We start from the raw sequence: 15,586 nt of genomic DNA, 5'->3' as shown, positions 1-15,586 counted from the left end.
GTCAGTTTTTAAAATGCGCTTCTGAACAAGAAACAAGTTTTAGGGATAGGCGAAAGCCCGAAAATCTGCTCAAACAATTTTCAAAGAGATTTGTTTTATATATTTCATGATGATCATGTTCATCTTTCTATCTCAAGTGTGTTCAGCTAGAGAATTGGTGCCGTTGGTAATAAGCTGTCAAAGTAAATGCAAAGCACTGTTAGTCTCAGTTACCTTCAGCAGGGGATAAGATCAAAGAGTCTAATGCGTGAGGCTGCATTTTTTTTAAAAAAAAATGAGAGATTAGTAAGATTAGTAAGTAGAGTTATTTTGTCATGGAAAGAATTAATCCATTAAGGATTAAAATCAAGAGACCATACCACCATTTGAAAATAGACTTAAAAAAAAAAGTTCTTTCAGTAATATCAAGGAGTGTAAAAATGAAGTGAAATTATTTATGGAGGAAAAGGTTGAGTGATCCTTACTGTGCAGTGGTTAGACTTGGACTAGGAGTGGGATGGCCTGGGTTCAAACTCCCATTTAACCATTAATCTCATTCAGCCTAGCCTATCTTACAGGGTTGCTTGGTGTATTTAGGGTAGTAAGAAGAAGAGTTGGTTTTTATATGCTGACTTTCTCTACCACTTAAGGACGAATCAAAATGGGTTACAATCATCTTCCCTTCCCCTCCCCACAACAGACACCCTGTGAGGTAGGTGGGGCTGAGAGAGCTCTAAGAGCTGTGACTAGCCCAAGGCCACCGAGCTGGCTTCATGTGTAGAAGTGGGGAAAACAACCTGGTTCACCAGATTAACATCCACTGCTCATGTGGAGGAGTGGGGAATCAAACCCAGTTCTCCAGATCAGAGTCCACCGCTCCAAACCACTGCTCTTAACCACTACACCACGCTGGCTGTAAAGAAAAATGTGTGCTGCCAGTCTCCTTAGAAGGAGTGTCAGAATTAAAAAATACAATAATAAAGGGTGGGAGTCATTTTCTTCTTCACAAGAACCAAGCTATATGTTACGGTCAGCTAAATAGAACTAAAAGGCAAACAGGCAGGATATCCAGTAGGACAGAGCCATGCTCCACCTGCCTCAAATCTTGGAACTGCAGAAATGAACTAGTGAGGACAAAAGAGCAATGTGCAGTCCAAAGTGTTGGCAGCCCATCTTGGGGAATCTCTGCACCCCTGGTGTCTTACATGGCAAGTAATGCAGAAAACCCATCTGGCTAACCTGGTGATTTCATCCAAAGTCCTTTAGTTTCCCCCTCACATTTTGAGTTACTTCAAAATTAATTAAAGCCTTTCCTTGCAGAACTAGTGCTTCTACTTATTGCTTTCATAGCTTTGATTCTGTGGTGGGGAAAAGGTTGCTCTTTTTACCGAGCATCCACTAAGTCAATGGAAGAGAATGAATCCAAAGGTCAGATGCACAAACTCAAATGTCAAGATTTATGACACACACTCGTTTGGGAATAGTGAGTTTAAATAATAATAGTTCTCTAATGGATGCGGTGCTTAGAAGGAAATAGCAGTGCATCTTGTCATTTGACACAAGACAGGCAAGCCTCATGTTTCAGGAGCAGCAGAAACATGTGCTCCACCATGTAAGACAATCAGACCTCAAACAAACGTTTAATGAGGAAAAAAGCTTTTTAAGAATTGAAATCATCTTTCTATGATTTCATTTAATAGTAAAATATAAACCATTGAAAAGCTAAATCAATATATCTAATTATCAGATACTTTAATCCAGAGGTTGGAGCCATAAACAGACAAGGCAGATATTTCTACAACCCTGGGGGAAAAAACCCAAAATAATAGAAGTAACACCTGTAGTTTTAAGAATGCCTTCTGTGGCTGTTGATAGAAAACAACAAAAGTATTGCTGGCCTTCAAGCCTTTGTTCCTGTTGCTAAAAGGCAGGGGGAGAAGGCAGGGCTGTTTGGCATTTGATGGAGAACTTATCAGGGTCAGGTAGGGTTGCCAGCTCTGGGTTGGGAAATGCCTGGAGATTTTGGGGACAGGGCCTGAGGAGGGCGGGGTTTGGGGAAGGGAGGGATTTCAATGCCATAGAGTCATATTGTTAAAGCAGCCATTTTCTCCAGGTGAACTGATCTCTGTTGGCTGGAGGTCAGTTGTAATCGCAGGAGATCTCCAACTAGTACCTGGAGGTACTAGCAACCTGGAGGTTGGCAACTGTAGGGCCAGAGCCAGCAGCAACCACCAGGCAACTTGCTACCAAGTGACTTCCATTACTCACCCAGGCCAGGTTACTTGCTATTGCTTGACAGAGGCCACCCCATGGAAGGCAGTGTGTAGTAGTGGTTAGAGTTTCAGACTTGGATCTGGAACACCCAGGTTCAAATCACTGATGTGCCATGGAAACTCACTGGGTGACCTTGGGCCAGTTACACATTCTCAGCCAACCTTACCTCACATTGTTGTTCTGAAGATAAAATTAAGGAGAAGAGAATGCTGTAAGCTAGTTTGTGTTTCCATTGTGGAGAAAGGTGGGGTATACATTAAATAAAGAAATAATAAATGTAGCTGAAGGTGGGGTAGTAGATAAAAGGTAGGTAGGTTGGTCATTGGCAAGGAAAACAGTAAGCAGGGAAAGGTGAGGGTATGGAGGTTGCAAGGAGGAGGGAAAGAGGAAATCGTGTGGGGAAAAGGATACAGGAGAATATGAGGTGCCCCCCCCCCCAGAAGTCCTTGAGGGACCATGCAACTAGGCTAAATCCAGTGGCAGGCGCAGTGTAACTGGGCCATAGTTTTCCCAGGTAGAGGATTTGATGGGGAGGGAAAGCTGAAGATAGACTGGCAGATAAAGGTAGGATGGCTGGTGGCTGGGAAGGAGATAAGAAAGAGGAAGAAGGGAAGAGGCAATGTGGGCTTTTAGGGAAGGGAAAGAGGAAATAGTGGGGAGAGGAATTAGATCCCCCCCCCCCGGCAAGTCCTTTTGGGTCTCCTGCTTGTTTTGATATTTCACAAGCAATTGAAATTTACAACTTTTACCCATAACACCTTTAGGGGAGAAATTATTAAATTTGAGCAAAGAATTATAAATTATTATCAAATGTTAAGGTTATGTGCAGTTCCTCTCCCCATTGACTTCATTAAGTGCCTTTGTTGTTGGGAGGGGCAGCTGTCAGCCAAGGATGATTTATTTTCTTGGGCATCTGCTGACTGAGAATACTTTGCTACTGGTGGCTTTCCTGCTGTTTTACATTTTATTCCGTGTTACTTCATATTATGCAATTATACAAAACACTTGTATACAAATCCACAGTGATTATACAATATTCTTCTCTTTCCTAAATCCCTATCAGTATTTGATTATAAAACCAGCTTCTCAAATTTCTGTTCTAAATTTTCTACTCTGTGAATTGTATCTTTTCAAATACATTTTCAAATTTCTATGAGCTTATGTAATTATATAAATATGTCTCAGAAAAAAGTGTTTGGCTTGATAAAGTCAAAGCACGTTTTTGTGGGGTTATTTTCTGCTTCCAGAAACTTTCAAAGACTAGTCGTGTTGCTGTTAAGACATTTAACATCATTTTGCTCTTCTTTTTGGACCATAGGAACATAAGCAGGGGAGAAATCTCTAAAATAAAATGAATACATCAATAAAAACACTGTTGGGGTGGCCATTCTTCCAGTATCTATGGATATTTTATTCCACTACAGGAAATACCTAGCATAGGAGTTAATGTTTCTGAAGAGTGAATGGCAGCATTCATTAATATTCAGTAAAACCTTTCCTGAACATGTCATTTTATTTCTGTATACTTGGAAATTCCCCCGAGTAAACAGAGATCTTATCTGGGGATAGCCCCTTTGTGCAGATTTCATCATCCACACAGGGGCCAGCCATTTTTATTTATTTTTTTGTTATAGTGGTCATAACTTTGAAGGGAAAGGATTCACCGTCATCCCTAGTCCCAGTATAATTCCCCTTCTTTGGCTGCTGCTGTTAATAGATCCTTACAGAGATGGGAGATCCAATCATGGATATCCAACATCTCATCAAGTTGGGCCCTAATTGTAAGCAGGGGAAAATATTTAATCAGCATGAAACCAATTATAATTTAATCAAAGGTAGTCTAAACTTTTCCCCTAGGGAATAATGTATGCTGCTACAGAGACTTGCAGCTTCATGTTGGCATCCAATTCTGCATGTATTGAGCTTTAAAAAAGAAAGAAAAGAACAAGCATTGCCCAAATGTCCATGGCTGCTCCCCAAGTAAGGACTGCAATATATAATCAGGTATCATGAGCCATCTATAACTGAGAGGCATCGGCACCACTAGGAATCAACAGTGGAGAATAAAAAAAGGGATGACTAAAACCTGGGAGCTGCTTAACTGCAGCTGAGGGAATTTAAGTCATCAAAATATCCTGGCTTCAAAGAGGAAGAAAAGCTGCATAATTTGCAGCTGGAGCTGAGTATGATTATTCACCATGCAAATGTGGTTTGTTAGATTGAAGGGACCTTTATCAGTAGAAATGATGTTATTAAGTGGTATACAGTTACCCTGGTGAGGGGCCGCACTGCTCGTTGCCAGTACTTCCTTACTCCAAACGCACATCATCTGGGATAACTGGGAAATGGAAATAGAGTTGCCCCATTCTTTCTGTGAACCTAGATGTATAAATCCATATGCTCCATTTTCACTTATTTAAAATCTCCTGGATAGAAGGGGTGTATTTTATGTTGGAAGGCTTACTCTTCTGGCCTTCTCCTCCTATCCCTGACCATGAAGAAAGCCACTGAAGTACTTCCCAGAATTGGATTTGTGGGTTGATGATGTAACATGGCTCTTTCCTTGCTTCCTTCCCCTTCTGGAATACAGATCCTGGATTGAGTGGAAAGTGAAGCATGCCTGTCCCTTCCTTCTTTTAAAGCTAGGCTTGAAATGGGAGCAGATACGGCACCTTTGATGTATCTGGTCTCCTGTGAAAACCAGTTGCCTGCCGTTTTGTTCTTTGACACACTCTGACAGAATTACTGTATAGATTACACTGTACATATATAGTGTATACACTGTACAGCTATTCTATAAACGTCTGCTTGCACATAAAGCTACTGTTTGGAGGAGATGAAGGGGAGGAGCAATCCAAATAAAGCTATTAGAGAGCCCACTACTGAAACCAGCCCTGACAGTACTGCCTCTCCTCCACAGACGGGCAAACCTTTCTACAATCCTGAAAAGGGCCCCAGGTTTGCAGGAAAATGTGAAATTAAGCAAATGGGGGGTGGGGGTTAAAATGATAAAAAGAGTGCCTGTAGCTTTAAGCAGTGTATTCCCTCAGTGGCTTTTGCTAGGCAACCAGAGCATTCCAGGCTTCAGTTTTTGTGAGTAAAATGTGGGGAGGCCTTTCCAGGCCTATTTTGGCCTTTGAGGGAGGGCTCACTGGGGTGAGGCCTAGGGTTTCCAGCTCCAGGTTGGGAAATTCCAGGAGATTTTGTGGTGAAATCTGAGGAGTACAGGGTTTGGGGAGGGGAGAGACCTCAGCAGGGTGTAATGCCATAGAGTCCACCCTCCAAAGCAGGCATTTTCTCTAGGGGGACAGATGCCTGTTGTCTGGAGTTCAGTTGCAATCCCAGGGGATATCTGGGTATGCTGTCTGATTACAATTTTGTATTCTCTAATCTGCCTTGAGACTCAGCAAGAAAGGTGGGCTATAAATAAACAATTATCAGAACAATGCAATAAAATGCATAGAAAGGACAATACAGCAACCTGTAGTAGTTTTTGTCTAAAAAACACAGCAAACCAGAAACAGTGGAATTTACAGAATATCTAGAAGCCATTGCTGCTGGAATCAGTTAGAAGATAAGAACAACCATGTCACGACTGGCCGCCCTCTCCAGAGCTCCAGTCATGTTGTAACGTAACCGAGTCAGGTCAAATAACTCAAACCACTTCTTAAATGAGAAGGTTTATTAAGAGTTTAAAAGAAAATAATTAAAATGCGAGTACAGTAATCTTAAAGACACACTGGCAAAGAAAACAACAAAGTCTTGCTGGTTATACTTACAACTCTACTAATTAGCTGAAGTTCTTTACTCTTAAGCTAAGCTGGTTCAGGCCTTAGTTTCTTGCATTGCTGTATCTGAGCAGAATAATGTGCCAAAGCAGTTCAGGTGATGATGATAGATAGTATAGCATATGGCAATCTGAATCCTAGTCAGATGACCCCTGACTTCCAATCAGGAACAGTAATTCTCCGAAACCTCTAGATGGTTCTGGCCAGTTCAAGCTGGATTGGGTTCAGGAGTGAAGAGTGAAGTCATCCCCCCTCCCAATTTCTCACAGATGAAAACCATCTCCCAATTAGGCTGGTATGCTGGTTCGGCCTTGCACAGCCTTATCTGCTTGGCAACAGGCTGCAGGTGCACCTTGTTTCTCATGGTCTCTGCTAGGCCTCTACAATTATAACAACGGTTTTCTAAGCATTCAAAATGGAAAATAGTGATGCTAAGCAAAAGTTGACACTAAATGGCTTTTCCTGCCTTCACAAACCCTGCAGGATTAGACCAGTGGTCCATCTAATCCAGCATCCTGTCTCATACAGTGGCCAACCATTTAGTAAGGTGGGCCAACAACAGGGCATACAGGCCAAGGCCTTCCCTTGATGTTGCCTCATGGCACTGGAATTCAGAGGTTTACTGCCTCTGAACATGGAGGTTCCCTTTAGTCATCAAGGCTAGTACTGATAGACCTCTCCTCCATGAATCTGTCTAATCCTCTTTTAAAGCTGGCTATGCCTTTGGCCATCACTACATTCTCTGACAACGAATTCCATATTTTAATCACTCGCTGTGTAAATTAGCATTTCCTTTGGTCCATCCAGAATGTACTGCCAGTCAGCTTCATTGGATGCCCTTGAGAACTAGTATTTTGGGAGAGGGAGAAAAAAAATTCCTTGTCAACTCTCTCCACCCCTACATATTTTTAAAAACCTCTATCATGTCCCTTAGTCATTTCTTTTCTAAACTGAAAAGTCAGATTCTTCAGCCTTTCCTCATAGGGAATGTGCTCCAACCCCCTAATCATCTTGGTTGCCATTTTTGGTACTTTTTCCAGCTCTGTGACATCTTTTTTGAGATACTGTGACCAGAACTGCTCACAGTATTCCAAATGAGGCCGCACCATAGATCTCTGTATGTTAAGTGCTGTCAAGATGCTTCTGACTAATGGTGACCCTATGAATCAGTGTCCTCCAAAACATCCTATCGTTAACAGCCTTGCTCAGATCTTGCAAACTGAGGGCTGTGGCTTCCTTTATAGTCAATCCATCTCATGTTAGGGCTTCCTCTTTTCCTGCTGCCTTCAACTTTTCCTAGCATTGTTGTCTTTTCCAGTGAGCCCTGCCTTCTCATAATGTGACATCTATACATGGGCATAATAATATCAGCCATTTTATTTTCAACCCCTTTCCTAATAATTCCTACTATAGAGTTTGCCTTTTTCACCACTGCAGCACACTGGGTTGACAATTCAATTGAACTATCTACTATGACCCCAAGATTTTTCCCTTCTCAGTCTCAGCAAGTTTTGACCCTATTTGTCCATACTTGAAATCTGGATTTTTTTTTGTCCCAATGTGCATCAGCTTATACTTACCAAATTGAACTTCATTTGCCACATTGTCGCCCACTCACCCAATGTGTGAAGATCCTCTTGGAGCTCTTCACAGACATCCATGGTTTTCATCATCCTGAATAATTTTGTGTCAACTGCAAACTTGACCACTACACTGTTCAATCCTAGTTCCAGATCATTTATGAACACATTAAATGGTACAGCCCCAATGGCCCTGACCTGGATAGCCCAGGCTAGCCCAATCTCATGATATGTTGGAAGCTAAGCAGGGTCAGCCCTGGCTAGTATTTGGATGGGAGACCTCCAAGGAATACCAGGGTCGTGACACAAAGGCAGGCAATGGCAAAGCACCTCTGAATGTCTCTTGCCTTAAAAACCCTACAGGGTTGCCATAAGTCAGCTGTGACTTGGTAGCACTTTCCACCACCACCACGCCCAATACTGATCATTGTGGGACACCGCTGCTTGCTTCTTTCCATTGTGAGAACTGTTCATTTATTCATACTCTTTGCTTCTTGTCATTTATAATCAGAGAGCCTATCCTCTTATCTCATGACTGCTAAGTTTACTCAGGAATCTATGGTGAGGTACCTTGTCAAAAGTCCAAGTATATAATGTCTACCAGGCCACTGTTCGCTCCATGCTTGTTCACTTTCTCAAAGAACATCAAAAGGTTGGTGAGATAGGACTTCCCTTTGCAGAAGCCATGCTGATTTTCCCTCAGCAGGCTTCGTTTCTCAATGTGCCTAATATTTCTAACTTTGATTACAGTTTCAATTAATTTGCCTGGCTCAGAAGCTAAGCAAACTGGCCTGCTATTTACTGGTTCCCCTCTGGACCCCTTTTTAAAAATCAGTGTAACATTTGCTACTTTCCAGTCTTCTGGTACAGCGGCTGAATTTAGTGATAGGTTAATGCCTGCTGAAACAAAACCACTTTATATGTTCTGTAAAAGGTACACCTCTTACCTTCGCCTCCCCAGAATTTTTTAAGATGATAGGTGAATCCATCTGCTTTATGATAGGTGAATCTGTCTGTTTAAAGGCGAGAAGGGATTAATTAGGATCAGAGGAAAGACATCTAATCAATCAGTCAAATATATAAACAAGGTAAACATTGACTGATGCCTGCTGGTCTGTAATCCCAGATGTTGTGATGTTATTGAACGCTCATAAATATTCCAACTAACCTGATAGTATTTTCAGTAGTGAAAATTGCTATATCTGCAGGGCAAATAAATTGTCATTTTGTTTGGGAGATGGGGGCCTGAGATCCCTCCCTGTTCTCTGCTGCCACTCAACAGGGCAGTGGGAGGAAATGGAAGTGTCTTCAGCATCATGCTGACAAATAATGTCACTTCCAGCACCAAACCCAAAGGGACATCATTGACTCAGGGTGCCGCTTTAGGATTCACCCAAAATTCTATGGTTAAACCATAGAGTTTTGGGTGAATCCTACAGCATTGTGCTATTGTAATGACATCCATCTAATTCTGTGCCAGAAGTGACATCACACATTGGTACTGAAGAGCTTGTCCCCACATCCCCAAATTATCCTACCAGGGTGCCAGCTACAGTGGAAACCCTATTGAGTTTCACCCTTACAGTTATCTGGAATCAGGAGGGGTTCTATGTGTTTAATGCAAATTGGGGGAAGGAAGAGAGGTAGAGAGGCTGAGGGCTGGATAACTGATTTGGAAGAAGGCCCTGACATGGAGTTGCTGAAGAAAGGGGGGAAATTGGCAGTGGGATAAGAAGCACGGAGTTTTGTGGGTGTGTTGAAATTTGGGAGGAAAAGAGGGCCAGAGAACAGTTTCATATAGGGCCTAGCTTGGACAGGAAGGGAGTGGACAGAAGGAAGCCTTGGGAGCTGTTAGTCATGATCAGAAGAGAACTGAGCCAAAAGGGAGTAGAAGAGATCAATTTTATCTGTTGATTTGAACTAGTCATCCATATCTTTGGATCAAGACTGTATTTTGTATTTGCTTAACTTTGTATAAGTTATTCATGCATTCCAAACATTTGACATTTGGGGCAAGAAACGAGGTGGCTGAAGGCCCAGAGGAACAGGGAAGTGAAATGATGGAGAGTAAATTATTTTATGCTTCACTACATGCTGACGTAATGCTGCACTGAATGGGGAGGGAGTTGCAGTGTAAGTGAAAGCATGGTTTTCTCAGAAAGTGCTATGCACCATTGGAAGGGTTTTGTTTTTGTTGTTTTTTGCAATAAAACCTTTATTATCTGGCACTTAAATATTGGGAAAACTCAGTTGACCACCATCACATATAGGATAAGCTTCTCCACCCCAGCCACCCTATTCCACACCTTCATGTGCATGTGTCCTGCTTCAGCCTCTGCAGCCAGCCAGCTGGATGCCTCTGGCATTTGCTGACCCATTGACAGAAAGCACTGCCGGCTGCTGTTGTCTGCATGTGCCTCCTTCCACCTTTTTCTGTCTTGAGGTGATCGATCTGGGGCTTGACAGCTGGAACATCCCGCTGCTAAAAAATAAGGGCTTCACTGTGGGGACATTGGACGCTAATTATTACTGTGTGTTGGGGATGTATATATGATGAAGCTCAGAAGTATCTAACTTCTTGAGACCCTCCACTCAGGACACACTATTCCAGTCTCCCCTGACTGGGACAGCCAGGGCAACTGTTACTTTACATCATTATTTTCCACGGCTAGTTTCTATAAGCAAAAATATTTACCTCCTCCCCAGCTGTGCCACCAGAATGTGATATTCTAATTGCTCATTCACACTTATTCATTAACCGGAGCCCTTTAGAATGGTAGGCAGTTGACTCCATTAATGTTTAAGATACCAGCTATAAACTAGTAGAGGAAGTGAAATACCTCTGCTTGTAGAGTTGTCATTGGCTAATTTTGTAAGGGGCTGAGTATTTGCTAACAGAGGCATTATTTTGCCATCCATATGCCTCGGTTGACATTCTTCATAATGCTTTGCAATGAACAAATTACATTAAAAAAAAAACAGTTGTTCCTTTAATTTGTTGTTACATTTATTTTGCAGGGTAAAATAATGAATACAATTAAAATGCATATACAAACAAAATTCAATACAAAATACAATAATGAACACAATCCAGCCCACATGGGTCCTTAAGCAGATACAAAGCATTCTGTGCCACAGGGTCCTACAGGCCTTCTCATGGGTTTCTCAGGGTCATAGAATTCAGAAGTTTCCCAGTGTCTGTTACTTTCTAGTCCTATGTATGTGGCCTGCCATATACAAAATCTTTCAAGAGGTTCATGATATCTCCTCCAAAATAGGATGCCCCCTGGCAAACTAACTTTGGCCCAAAATATTGTCGAAGGCTTTCACGGTCAGAGTTCATTGGTTCTTGTAGGTTATCCGGGTTGTGTGACCGTGGTCTTGGTATTTTCTTTTCTGACATTTCGCCAGCAGCTGTGGCAGGCATCTTCAGAGGAGTAACACTGAAGGACAGTGTCTCTCAGTGTCAAGAGTGTAGGAAGAGTAATATATACTTCAGGATACAATGGATCCATATTAACATACACACCCTCATTAGCACATTATCTTGATACTTACAGGACAATGATTAGCACATTACCTTTGATACTTTTTGCAGGGTAATGATTCAGCTCAAACCCAATCCCTTTCTGACTATATATTACTCTTCCTACACTCTTGACACTGAGAGGATGTATTGTTCCCTTTAATTCATTTATGAAAAAAGTAAGTATTTCCTTTCTGCATAAGCAATATTGGCTCCATTTCCAATGTGACATAAAGGTGACTGGAAGATGCCTCTGTATGAGTGATCCAAGCTAACAGTAGATTTGTGAAGCGGCTTCTCACTCAGACTAGCTGCCTCCATGTTTTATGATCTTCAGAGATAACCCACATGGAAGTAGCTAACTCATATGGTGAGCTACTGCCCACAGATTTGTATGAAATGGCTCTTTGAGCAACTGCAAATGTAAAAGGACCTTGATATGCTAAATATTTGTAAATGTAAAAGGACCTTGATATGCTAAATATTTCATATGAATTCACCAGTGAGATATGATGCTAAGATGGAAGAATGGTATTACTGCCCATATTATCAGGTTGAGGGCAAACTAATTGTAGATGCAAAATGATTCCACCCATGACTTGTGCAGAAGCGTATTTCTGAGGATTAAACTCCATATTTTCTTCTCTTCTCTTTCAATTCATCTTTGTACTTTTTTTCCCCTTCAGGTCCCTGTCTGGACGCATTGTTGGAGGAGTCTGGTGGTTTTTCACCTTGATCATCATTTCTTCTTACACAGCCAACTTAGCTGCGTTCTTGACGGTGGAGAGGATGGTGTCTCCTATAGAGAGTGCAGAAGATTTGGCCAAGCAAACAGAGATTAGTTATGGGACTCTGGATGCTGGTTCTACTAAAGAATTTTTTAGGGTAAGAGCAATTAGTTCTGACTTCAATATACTAAACAAGAGTCCTTATTCATAGGAAATATAGCACGCAGGGTCTGCCAGATACCATAAATACCCTTTTAAAAGTGGACTAATTACATGCTTCCACAGATTACTGAGTAATTACACTTAGCAGCATCAGAAGTAATTACCCTATGACTTGCAGCCCAGGTTTGGATAATAATAAGTACTTGGTTAGCTCTGTAATTTAATGGCACCATTTACCATATGTAAATACATTGATGTTACACTCAAAGGGATCTTATGTAGTAAGGCGTAAAAGAGCACACCTTCTTTCAGTGGTCTCCTCTCCCCTATATTTCAATTCTGTCTAATGCTTTCTCCAGCCCCCTTCCTCCTTTAATGGTCTACGGTTCAACTGATGCAGTTCAGTTGTTCATAGTACTGTACACCCTATGAAGTTGCTTTATACAGACCATTGGAGTACTTTGGCTCTGAATGGAAGCAGCTCTGCAATGTCACATGTAGAAGGTTTTTCCCAGCACTGTGATCCTTTTTTTAAAAACTGGGGATAGCTGGGATTGAACATGGAACTTCATGTACAATTACTTTTTCTACAACCGAGCAAGGAATGTGTTCCTGATATACAGCCAAAACAAAGGCATTTCTATTACCTTTTCATCTATTACCCTTTCCAAATAGCCTTGTTCTTAGTCCATTTCCCCTTTTCCCTCTAAAATGGGCTGCTATAATGACAAAAATTGCTGCAGGAGCGAATTTGTGTAATGCCAGTTCATATAATACTCTTACCTATGTAAACCAGGCTACAGATTGCGTAGAGGCCATCCAGCTCTCTGACAGCACTCGGTTTTAAGTCCTTTCTTCTTTTTAGCCATGCAGTGTTTAAGCACGCAGCCCAACTATATGTGTGTCTACCTTGGTGTATGAATCTCTGCTCTGTGTTTTAACACATGCTAAGAGCAGTGGATTTATGCTATTCTGGACAGAGATCTAAAATAGCGGTTTTTGAGAAGATGTGGACGTACATGAAGTCAGCTGAGCCCTCTGTTTTCGTGCCGACAACAGAAGAGGGGATGAAACGTGTGAGGAGATCGAAAGGGAAGTATGCCTACCTGCTAGAGTCTACCATGAATGAGTACATTGAGCAGAGAAAGCCATGTGACACCATGAAGGTGGGAGGTAACTTGGATTCCAAAGGCTATGGCATTGCAACGCCAAAAGGTTCACTACTAAGGTAGGTAGACTGAATGTGTTATTCCTCACCCTGCGGCCCAAGCAATCAATGCATCCATAAACTTGCCTCCATTCTCCATCGCCACAGTTTAGATAATGAAGCTGGGGGAAGAGGAGGGAGGAGAAATTAATGATGCACTGGGCAATAAACTGCTGGACTGCTGCTTAACAGTGACCGGAGTGACCAATTCTTCAAGGTCTGCTTATAAGAGGGGCTCCGCTTCTTGTATTCTGTTCTCTGTTAAGATGACTGCAACTGTGTGCAAACGGCAGGGATTGTGTTGCATACTGGCTACTGATTAACAATTTGTTGCTTTGAAGCAACCTGCTTTTTTTGTGGTGCATGACCATTGTGCAATGTATATTATAGTCCTTGTTTCGATTCAAGCTTTAAAAGGGGTTCTTGGGGTAGAAGTATTTTGGCATGTGAATGTCTGAAATAAGATGCAAATCTGTGTAGGAAAAACAAATGGAAAAATGAAGTGTTTTCCTTCTTGCCAGGCAATAAATAACTGAATCTTCTTAGCTTGTTACCTAGCAACTCACTGGGCCTAGTTATTAAACTGTTCTGGGCCAAAATGCTGAGAAGGAAGGCAATATGACTAACTTCTCACACTGGTCACTAGAAAATGTCATATATGTATACACCGAGCCCTGACCTGGATGGCCCAGGTTAGCCTGATCTCATCAGATCTCAGAAGCTAAGCAGGGTCAGCCCTGGTTAGTATTTGGATGGGAGACCACCAAGGAAGTCCAGGGTTGCTGTGCAGAGGAAGGCACTGGCAAATCACCTCTGTTAGTCTCTTGCCTTGAAAACCCCATAAGGGGTCGCCATAAGTCGGCTGCGACTTGATGGCATTTAGCCACAGTACGGCAGCCAAACAGGGAAAGTAGCAAGATTAAAAAGGAGAGATTATTATATGAATGCATTCATCATACACAGAGAGACAGTGTGGTGCAGTTGTTAAGAGCGGTTGTTTGGAGCGGTGGACACTAATCTGGAGAACCGGGTTTGATTCCCCACTCCTCCACATGAGCGATGGATGCTAATCTGGAAACAATGGAGGAAAATTTGGAGGCCCATAAAGTTGGACCCCCTGACTCCAATCAAGCAATTTTAGACCAGAGAATCAAGCTGAGACAATTTTTCCCACCATTCTTGCAATGGTAGGAAACATTTTCAGCATTATTTCACTCTTTGGGGAGTCTTTGAGGGGCTCTGAGGGGGCTATTTTTGAGGTACCAAATTTTCAGCATATCTGCAAGTGCCTTTCCTTACGAGAGCCTCCAAGTTTGGTTAAGTTGGGCTCTGGGGATCCAATTGTATATGCACCCAGTTTTCCTCCATTTGGGGGCCCATAAAATGGGACCCCCAACCCAATCTTCACCAAACGTGGGGGTGCTCATAAGAAGAGGCCCCTGCAGCTTCGCTGAAAATTTGGTGCATCTACCTTGAAAAACCGCCATTACCACCCCCAGCCCTGGAAAGATTGGCCATAGGGTAACATGGAGCTGTTCCCTTTAAAAGTTAAAGGTAAAGGCTCCTATGTTAGTTGGGGGGGAAGTTTGCGGGGCTATGTGTGTGTGGGCTATTTTTAAGGTAGAGGTACCACATTTGCAGCATGATTGCTGGTGCCTCTCTTTACAAGAACCCACTGAGTTTGGTGAAGATTGGGTTGGGAGGTACAATTTTATGGGCCCCCACATTTTCCTCCATTGTTTCCAATTGAAGATGGATGGGGGCACCTTCTTTGGGACCCAATAAAATTGGACCATCTGACCCAATCTTCACCAAACTTAAGGGTTCTTGTAAGGAGAGTCACATGCAGCTACACTCCAAATTTGGTTGTTGTTCCTCAAAAAACCCCACAAAAAGCCTCACAAAGATAATGGACCTGAAAAAGCCAGGAGAACCGGCCCCCCCCCAAAAAAAATTCATCTTTTTTTGACTTTGCCTTTTCAGCTCCATTAAAATGATGCCTCTTTTTTCGGTTTGGCATATCCGAATGCACACCCCTAGCTATCAATAATCTAGCAACAAGATATTCTTTATGAATACCATAGTAGTCAGTGGGAGCAGGTCAGAAACCATCTGCAGTGTTCCAAGGTTCAGGCTCTGATGGTTCAGCAGAGAACAAACTGCTGTGAATGTTGCTGTATTAATTTTTTAATTAAAATTAAGAAACTCACTGTTTCAGATTTGTTTAGGTTATACTGTGTTGAACCAACAAAACCAGAGAAAGGCATAAACTTATTCATGCTATTCGTCAAAATATCCTTATGGGGGTATGCTTAGCTTTCATTGACTTCCGAATGCAGTAG

General features: G+C 42.1%; 1 protein-coding gene across 6 annotated transcripts in view; it reads left to right on the top strand.

The window, feature by feature from the left end:
- Nucleotides 1–15,586, top strand: part of GRIA1 (glutamate ionotropic receptor AMPA type subunit 1) — a 255,374-nt gene that overhangs the window by 211,617 nt on the left and 28,171 nt on the right. For 5 of the 6 annotated variants that reach the window (XR_008933972.1, XM_056867275.1, XM_056867273.1 and 2 more), the window contains 2 exons: nt 11,834–12,032; nt 13,018–13,265. Coding sequence is in view for 5 of the 6 variants with exons in the window: in XM_056867275.1 (XP_056723253.1) it covers nt 11,834–12,032; nt 13,018–13,265 (447 nt within the window). In the remaining variant the exon portion in view is untranslated. Of the gene's footprint in view, nt 1–11,833; nt 12,033–13,017; nt 13,266–15,586 lie in introns of those variants that run through there. The other variant, XM_056867277.1, reaches the window with a different exon arrangement.

Source organism: Euleptes europaea, chromosome 1 (genome assembly GCF_029931775.1).
Source record: "Euleptes europaea isolate rEulEur1 chromosome 1, rEulEur1.hap1, whole genome shotgun sequence".
In the NCBI taxonomy this organism is placed as follows: domain Eukaryota; kingdom Metazoa; phylum Chordata; class Lepidosauria; order Squamata; family Sphaerodactylidae; genus Euleptes; species Euleptes europaea.
This window is presented reverse-complemented; position numbering and strand designations above follow the sequence as displayed.